The sequence below is a fragment of the Saccoglossus kowalevskii genome, chromosome 1, assembly GCF_978046115.1.
Source record: "Saccoglossus kowalevskii chromosome 1, keSacKowa6.1, whole genome shotgun sequence".
NCBI classification, from domain to species: Eukaryota; Metazoa; Hemichordata; class Enteropneusta; family Harrimaniidae; genus Saccoglossus; species Saccoglossus kowalevskii.
The window spans coordinates 30692205-30701603 of NC_140641.1; the positions used below are offsets into that span (position 1 = coordinate 30692205).

The following is a 9399-nucleotide window of genomic DNA, read 5'->3' on the forward strand; positions in this document are numbered from 1 at the left end:
AAATTACAAAAATATTCATCAAAATTAGAGAATTGAAGATATCATCACAAAATGAACAAATCTAAGAAAGGTCTACATGTAGTATCTATATATGTAATATCAAAGCAATTGAACTATTGGTTTTTAACAAGAAGTCAAAAATATCACTTTTTACCAAAAATGAAAAAAATATTCACCAAAATTAGAGAATTGAAGATATCAACATGAAATGAACAAATCTGAGAGAGGTCCACATGTAGTACCAATATATGTAATATCAAAGCAATTGCACTTGCGGTTTTTAACAAGAAGTCGAAAATATCACTTTTTACCAAAAATGACAAAAATATTCACCAAAATTAGAGAATTGAAGATATCAACATGAAATAAACAAACCTAAGAGAGGTCTACCCAAGGTACATATACACCAAGTATCAAAGCTTTCAGGTTGTAGTTTTCAAGAAGAAGTCAAAAAAGTAAAACATTGACACGGACGACGCCGGACAATCACTCATATGATAAGCTCCGCTCAACAAAGTCGACAGCGGAGCTAAAAAAAGGCTTTAGTGTAAAATATTAAATTTCCACAACAAGCAATGTTGGCAATATTAGTTTGGGTGATTCTTAAAAATTCATCAAAGTCTGTAATAAATAAACACAATTTTAATTGAATAAAATTAAATAAAGTTTTCCAATACTCACTACTTTGCAGCATCTGGGGTATGTTTGCAATGATATGTGGTAAAATAGTTTTACCACCGATACCACATGCAAATCTATCTAATGCACTTTCACCAGCGATGGCATTGTTGTCGTTGTCATCATCTTCAATATCATCGCTGATTGACCATTCATCATCATCTTCTAAATCAACCATCAATGCTAACATTTGAGGAACTGCAAGAACAGAAACGCAAAACTTTAGATTAATTTGAGATGACTGAGCAGATTCAGAACAATTTTGTGTTGGAAAAATCAGGATTTCCTTTGCCATAGAAAGGAGACATCACTTCTCCAGTCTTATTCAAGGACATAGTCAAATGTGTACCAACTTTATCATTGAAACACAAACTGTTTTACTACGATAAATTAATTTATTTTCGCTATTTACGCTGAAGAAATAAATTAGTGAAAATCCTTTTTTTTCTGTATGTTACATTTAACTTTAACCAGCAAAAAATAAACTTCATACCAAACAAAAAAAATGTCAGCTAAAATAAATTATTTTACAGTATTTACAAAATTCATGATATTTCAAATGCAAAGAAGTGCGAGCTTCATACCAAATTTTATTAAATTTGGCCTGCTTATTGCTTATTAAACACACAAATGTAATCATTCATTTCACTGGCCACTTTATCAGGCTGTAGCTGACAAAGACTAATAATGTCGCTTTCAGCAGCTGGAAACGAACTTGACCAAGGAGTTGAGGTAGTGATATCCAATCCAGTAAGTCTCAGTGCCAATCAGTGAAGAACGAAACCTACCGATGAGAGGCACATATTTTGATGCATGTTTCCTGATCATAGCAGGTGCAGTCTCTGAGATAGTGACAATTATTTCAAGTCCCAGCTGTCTCCAGGTATCAGTGAGGCTACCATCAGCAGTAATCTGCAATAGACAAAACAATGAAATATTGAAATAATGAAATCGTCACCTTGTTTCATTTTTTTGCTAACAATTTCGTATACTTTATTTTTCTATGATTTCTTTGAATTTTTAACAAATCGGACAACTTCCAATAGACTTGTTTAGGGTTCAAGAAGTTCCCTGGCTGCTTAGTAACCATGCATGTGAAAGAGTGGTCAAATCAGCATGGGTTAACTTCAGGTCAGCAGAGATGCGCAGTTTAAGGCAGTTAATTGACTGTACCAGCTTTGCACATATTAGTTCTGTATTGTATAAATCCAACAATGCCTTGAAAGTCCACAAAATGCTGTACATTCTTACACTCAAAATGAATAAGGACAAAATATAATTTCTACTTTATGATATCTGGTGTACGGTGACTTTGGCAAGAAATAAACTTTACAGATTGGCAGGATAATCTCAACCAGTAAATCTAGAAAATCATCAACAAACCTTTAAGCTGAGCATTAATATATTTTCAAGTTGCAATCTTAATAACTTGGGTTGCATTTCGGCTAGTTCTATCAGGGACTTCAATAGAGAGTCATCCTCTTGCATTGTAACACTGTCTGCTAATGCCTGAAATAAAAAAGAAATGCATTAAGTTGAATGACTTAAAGTACTTGCATGTTAACAATGCTCTTTTTATATAAATACAAACAAGTTCAGGACAGATGAAGTTTCCCAGCTTTCAGAAATTTATTTTCATCACCATATCGCTCCACAAAACTTTACAGTGAGCACAAGCAGGTGACATTTCCAGACATTGAAGATCTGCTGTCTCTCCTGACAATTTCTTGGGTGTTAATTGCAAGTGCATGTGCAAACAGAGTCTATTGAATACCACGTGTTTGGAAAGCCAAGAAGACTGTATGCTGAGTGAACAGCACACATTGTTACTGCATATATAACCCACGACTCAACAGACATCAGTATTTGTATGTATTGGTCAACAAGAGTAGAAAGATAACATGCAGATTGGCGTTTGATGATTTACTGTCTGAAAAAACTTAAAATACATGCAATTAAGTATATTTTTAAACATACAACTAGGAATTTAAAATATCTCAAGTCTGCTGTATTGAAAAAGGCTAGCAAGCTCTCCTTAACACAATAATTCAAGTGATTAGAGAAACTAAACTGTTATCATACCTGTAAAATAGCAGGAAGCAATTCCAAGAACATTTTTCCCATTGAAGAATTACTTTCTTGAGCCAATACAAATGCAATTGTAGCTTTTCCTGCAGCAATACGCACCTGATGAAATAAACAACAGTTTTGCATAGAAATTAATAACAAACATTTCACTGAAGCAGACAAATCACAGGCATTGAAGTAAAATTAGCAGGTCATTTTTAAGTGGATAACAGGACAAATCAAAGGAATCATAAGTGATGGTACGAGACACTCATAACTCAATTCTCCCAACTTAGCCACCAAACAAAAATGATTTAAAGCGAGAGGCTCGTCACCTGCGCACGGACGGGAATAGAGTCCCCCCCCGAGGATAACACATGCTAAGAATGCAAAGGCTCATGGGTTTGTAAATAATGATATGCTATGGCTGACTGATGCATACGTAGGTGACGACTTCCTCGCTTTAAAATATACTTTATTCCAACCTGAGGATTGTCTTGGTCTGCTAAGCATCGTGATAGCATTTGTTTGATGACTTCCAAATAATGTGACTGCTGATTACCAAAAATACCGGGAAAATTGCTGTGAGAAGAAAGTATACAGCATTATCAGCAAAGCAAAAACATTTCAAAGATGAATCAACATGTCGGTGACGTTTTTGAGACTACTTTGTTCCACAAGAAAGAAACATTTGTTTATAATGGTGTTATATATCACCTGATCACCATAGTGTATTGATATGTGAAAAGTAAGGCGGCTTATCTAGCTCGAAATAGTGTATGAACAATATATCGACCATGAAAGCTCTCTGATGTATTTAATCTGTTCCTGAGTCAAGACAATACAATGTAATTTTTACACTTTGATGCCAAAGTCAACTTTCACAAAATAAAAACTATATTTGTCCCAAATTTTGATCTTCACCTGTAGCCAATAAAAAAAAAATATGTGTTACCCCCTAATTCCTAATTTCGGTGAGAAAAAATAACAGAACTACAAAGTAACAATACTGAAGAATAAACAAAATATCTTAATGAAAACGGAAAAAAAGTAAGAGGTGACATTTACAGTTGTTGTGGAGTATAATAGAGTATTTCCAGATGTATTTTTACGTTTTCCAGGGAATAACACCAAATTGATGGAAATGCATTGATGACTTTTTTACCATTCGCCCAAAAGACTAGAGTTTTTAGCCATGTCATGGAAATTGTGTTCTGAAACAAAGATGACAACGTTAGAAGATGTTTTGTTTCACCATTGTGCAATAACACTATTTTTTCCCCCCTCGCCAAAAATTTAGTGCAGCGTTTTTTTGTTTTTTTTATAATTCCTTTGTTTAATTTTTGACTAATTGGAAAAAATGGAATAATTGAGACTTGTCAAAAGTGTTTACATAATTTTACCATCAATCATAACTTACTTGAAAATGTGTAGTGCTGATTCTTTGAGTGAAGATTCTGTCGATGTAGCACACTCAAAAAGAAATTTGAGCACTTCAGGCCACAGGTTGTTTGCATCATCATCTAAAAGTTACAACAGTATAAGTATTATATAACAGACGAGAAAGCAGCAAAGTAGAAGTAAAAAAAGACAGTGGATGGTATGCCATCTTGTTCGCATTATCATTTACTCTCTCTGAAATTGCTCAGTTTTGTCCATTTCTGAGAGACAGAGACAGTCTACCACTTCATTTAACTATTGAGACTACTGAAACTGGCATCTTTCAACACCTTTCTTCTAATGATGCATAAATTACACCATCTTTTCACTGCAAATTGAGTTGAAAAATATACTGCTCTGGACAGCTACCACAAGAAAGCTGCATCCCCAAAATACCAAACACAAAAATTGTTCAGTCTATTTTTTTTTAATTCCATTAAATATGATACATTTGTTTACTTACCGACTAAATTACGTGCCAACTCAGCCACAGCATCACAAATTTTTCGTCTAACCATAGGAACCGGTTCCTGTTGCACGCATAGCAGAAGTTCTTGTTTGCAAACACTTTGCAATTCAGGTGGCATGGCAGGAAAGAATTCATCGAACGATGCTCCAACAAGTCGTCTCAATAACACTGCTGCCATCTGACGAACCTACAAGACAAGAAAACCAAATCTCCTATAATTTTATAAAGTTGTTTCTTTCTGTTTATCTGCGTATGATTTCAAACTTTGAAATGAAAATGATTTCACACAGTACAGTCAAACCTCGATTATCCGAATTACGGATTATTCGAACATGTTTCCAAAGTCCCATATGAAATTTATTTACGGAACAAGACTGCATTTTTTAGCTCCATTGTTTGATTTGAAGAATGGGGTTCTTGTCACCTCTTTGTTTTGACGGACTTGCTAAGTTACGTCTTTTGTTAACCATGATGAAAGTAGTGTTACCAACATATGCTCGATCATCGCGTGTTTAGCACGTCCGTGTCGGACAGTCATTTGATCACAGTCGGTTCCTTTGCTCAGCGTGAATAAAATAATTCACAGGTAAAAATGACTGACGTGCACAATGATTTAAAACGAGAACATTTTCTGGAATATCATCATTCACTCAACGACTTTGTCACGAGTACGATCTACACTTATACCTACGCTATTCTACGCTATTTTACCATGTCATCTATGAAGAGAAAACATACACCACTAACCATCGAGCAGAAGAAGGAGATTCTACAACGACAAGATAAAAGAGAGAAAGCAGCAAAGCTGGCACAAGAATACAACATCGGACGAGCAACTGTTTCGAACATTAAAAAAGCACGACCAATGATCGACAAATTTATAAGCCACAGTGATACAGCGAGTGCACTAAAAAGAAAGTCTATGAAACCGGCAAGAGACGAACAACTCGACCAAGCTGTGTTTTCGTGGTTTTCACAACAGCGTGAGAAGGGAATTCCGATCTCTGGTCTGATGTTACAAGAAAAAGCTGCAAGTTTGCACGAGCAAATCCATGCCGATGAAACGCTACCCCCGTCAGATCACACCGTATCAAGTGGATGGTTGCAACGATTCAAAGATCGGCATGGCATTAGACAACTCAGTGTCCAAGGTGAAACGATGTCCGTAGATGACTGTGTTGTCGAAGAATAAACTGCAGGTCATAATACAAGAAGGAAATTATGAACTCGAACAATTGTACAATGCCGATGAGAGTGGTTTGTTTTGGCGTGCTTTGCCAGACAAAACATTAGCAGCACACGAAGAAAAACAGGCAGCCGGCCACAAAGTTCAAAAAGACCGCATCAACATTTTTCCATGCGTCAATGCTACCGGGACTCACAAATTGCCACTTGTTTGCATCGGGCGTTATGCTAATCCACGCTGTTTTAAAAACTGTGACAAGAATTCATTTCCAGTGAAATATAAATCTCAAAATAATAGCTTAGATGACTGATGATTTATTTTCATCGTGGTTTCTGAATGAATTTGTACCGGCGATGCGATCACACTTAGCCAGGATGGGACTCCCACAGCGCGTGATACTGCTAGTTGACAACGCCGGTTCACACAGTTTGAAGGGCAGCCAATTAGAATCACCGGATGGTAACATCAAGTGTTCTTTTTTACCGCCAAATACAACTTCAAAGCTACAACCGCTTGATCAAGGTATCATCGCAATTATGAACAAATATTATCGCCGAAACATGCTACGTGCCGTCGTCGATGAAGACAATGAAGACAAGAATTTGAAAAAAATCGTCAAAACATTTACGGTTAAGGACGCATTGTTCATGATCGCCGATTCATGGAATCGTATCAAACCATCAACTGTGGCGGGGTGTTGGTACAATGGACTTCATGTCGGCGACCATGGCAATGAGCAAGGCGTGAGTACCAACGAAAGTGAGGAGATAACCGCTGAAATCAACAAGGCCCGTGTTGATCTAGGATTAGGAGTCATTGCCGAGAACGAACTTGATGCATGGATCAACTGTGACAACGACATTGGGTCAGAGACTTTCACTGAGGACGAGATTGTAAAGATTGTAGCCGAAAATCAAAAAGACGACATTGAAAGTGACAACAACGAAAAAGAAAACATTACATGCCGCCCAACGCACAAACACCAGCAGTCCCAGTGACTGACGCAATCGACGGAATGCAACTTTTTATTGACTGGTCAAGAGCACATCGATGCAGTGAAACTTATGCAGTTACGACAAATGCTTTCATTCGCAAAATCAAAAAAACAACAGAAAGTGAAACAACAGCGCCTGGATCATTTCTTTGGGTAACATTTACGAACATTTTGCACGGACTGAAACTGAAACAATATTGACAATATTGAGTGACTTACCTCTGGCGGAGAGTTGTGATTTTTTATAGCTGGAAGAAGAAACACAACTTTATTTTGAAACTGTAACGTATCATAGGCAGCCTGGAGAAAAAAAACCCACAAGTATAAGAACAATAATTGATCAAGCACAAGAAAATGTTTTCATTAGTTTCATAAATTTGCAAGAATCTTGAAGAACATGTTAAGAAAGTGTTAATAAATATGATATAAAATATTTTAATTACACCTTGAATCAGTGCAGAGTTCTATTCACTGAATGCCACTTTACAAACGCCAGGTACAATCCTAATCTAATCTCATTTTGGTCAGTTATTGACAGTTTATATGATCTGTTAAATGATACAAACACTGAACATGAAGCAATTAAGAATGAGAAAAATAAGCCTTTGAACAGAGATTATTTTATTTCTCAAGACACTGAGTGCATGTGATGTTTTCATTCAAACATCTTATACACACAATGTATATTAACAGGACTGTACTTGGACATTCATGGAGTGCTGCATACATTTAGGCAATGAAAACACAGAAACAATGTGCTCTCCTTCTTTATTGTTTTGCTAGCAGTGTAGATAATCAATAATGTAGGTAATTGTCCCGATTCAATGAAACCATAAAAGAATGGAAGCTTTACAAGTTAATTGATTTTACTCTACATGCTAGAGAATTTCATGAAGGCATGAATTTTTTTTTATGGAAATTTATATAATATTTAAAAAAACATTTATTCCTGGAAGATGCTCATGTTTCATTCAAATCTAAAGAATATACTTTCATTTGCTACAGAAGCCATTTGGTAATACTGAGGCCATTACTCACAAGTTATGCATCTGTTAATGCATTGTGATTGCTCAAGTTGTTTTCAACAGTCATTCAAAATGTAGAAAACTTATAAAATAATTTTGCCAGTGACAGTCAGTGTTCAGCAGGGTTATGCGGTTCATGATGTACAGACTGATAAATATTTAGAAACACAGTAATTTTGAGTTGTCATCCATTAACAATATCATTATTAACAGCTTCATGAACATTTCCCAGAGTAATTAAATACCCTAATGTGCTCTTTTGAAATAGATCAAGGTCGAGGCATTGTTCGTGAGCAGACATTTACATTGATTTAGCATGCCTATGAGCAAAGAAGCAGTGATAGAGTAAGACAATCATGAATGAGCTAAAGTAATGCTATTCAGTAGGTTTCAGAGAACGATGAGTTAAAAGATGTGCAAATTACTGTAATTAGCATATACATATAATTCAATTTCCAACAGGTAAAGCTCACAACAGGTCATGCCCCAAATCAACATATTTTTTCAAAGTCTGTTTAAATAATTAAATGCATTATATTGTTTTTGTTTTTTTTACAAATGGTACTGAAGTAAAACATAGAATAATTGTACCTAATCACTAAGAATTTAGGTTGTATGATAGAAAGAAACAAATTCATGGTTATTAGCAACAAGTAGCATACTTGTACACTGGTGGGGTAGCTTTTTTTATTGATGACTAAATATTGAATAAACTTATAGTTATGGTAATGATTAAAAATGATCATCAAAAAAAAATATTTTATATTTTAGAGTTCTTGCTGGTTTCCATTTGGAGCACAGATAAATAATCACATTTTTTTGTTTAAATTTGACGCATCGATAATGTTATCGCACATCCACACAAAAGTACTAGTTATTTCGAACTTCGATAGCGTGCATGCGGAGCTGTCATCCACATGTGTTGTCTATGTCACTATAAGCCATGTGTCCGTGTTCGGCTGTCAGCCAGACATCGCAGTTCTCGTGGTCACTGTAGACCTTCAAGCTCAAGGACAATAATTCTTCCGCAAACACACGCACAAATTGTAAACCTGTATTTTATATCGTATCAACATGGATTCGAATAATCAAAGTTATTAAAATTCCCCAGAAGTAACCATCGAAAATTGTATTGTATTAGAAATCAGACGGTCCGAGTGTGCGAAATACCCTTGGCTCGGAAAATTAAAAGTTTCCACTGTATAAACATACGAGTTTTACATATGTCACAGCTCCGTTTCAGATGAGTGACTTAAGCTTCTCACCTCAGCTTGTTTCCTGACATTGTTATCAGGAGACAAGAGATTGCCCAACAAGGTTTCGAACTGCTGCTGCTCCTGTTCCGCCATGTTGAAAATGTTGCTGACTTATGCTCATGTTCGTTAACCTTTGACCTATTTAATTTGGCGCGGGATTTGCCTGCCTCGTAATTTTATTTTCACAAGCGCGTCGTTTTTATTAGTGTTGGCAATCTGAAAATCGTGCTCAAAACAGTTAGTATAAGTTATTTAAAAATCCCGTTGATGCATATCAATGTTAA

The 9399-nt window shown here is 35.7% G+C and overlaps 1 protein-coding gene across 1 annotated transcript in view; it reads right to left on the minus strand.

Moving 5' to 3' along the window:
• LOC144360035 (importin-5-like) overlaps window positions 1-9213 on the minus strand; it is a 32239-nt gene extending 23026 nt beyond the window's left edge. Inside the window, exons 1-9 of the mRNA XM_085500739.1 lie at window positions 9125-9213; window positions 7054-7134; window positions 4649-4841; window positions 4166-4268; window positions 3231-3327; window positions 2761-2865; window positions 2062-2187; window positions 1467-1590; window positions 682-876 (exon numbers count right to left, since the gene is read on the minus strand). Of these exons, the coding sequence (XP_085356865.1) occupies window positions 682-876; window positions 1467-1590; window positions 2062-2187; window positions 2761-2865; window positions 3231-3327; window positions 4166-4268; window positions 4649-4841; window positions 7054-7134; window positions 9125-9208 (1108 nt within the window). The 5' untranslated portion in view covers window positions 9209-9213. The remainder of the gene's footprint in view (window positions 1-681; window positions 877-1466; window positions 1591-2061; window positions 2188-2760; window positions 2866-3230; window positions 3328-4165; window positions 4269-4648; window positions 4842-7053; window positions 7135-9124) is intronic.
• Between the last annotated feature and the right edge of the window lie 186 nt (window positions 9214-9399).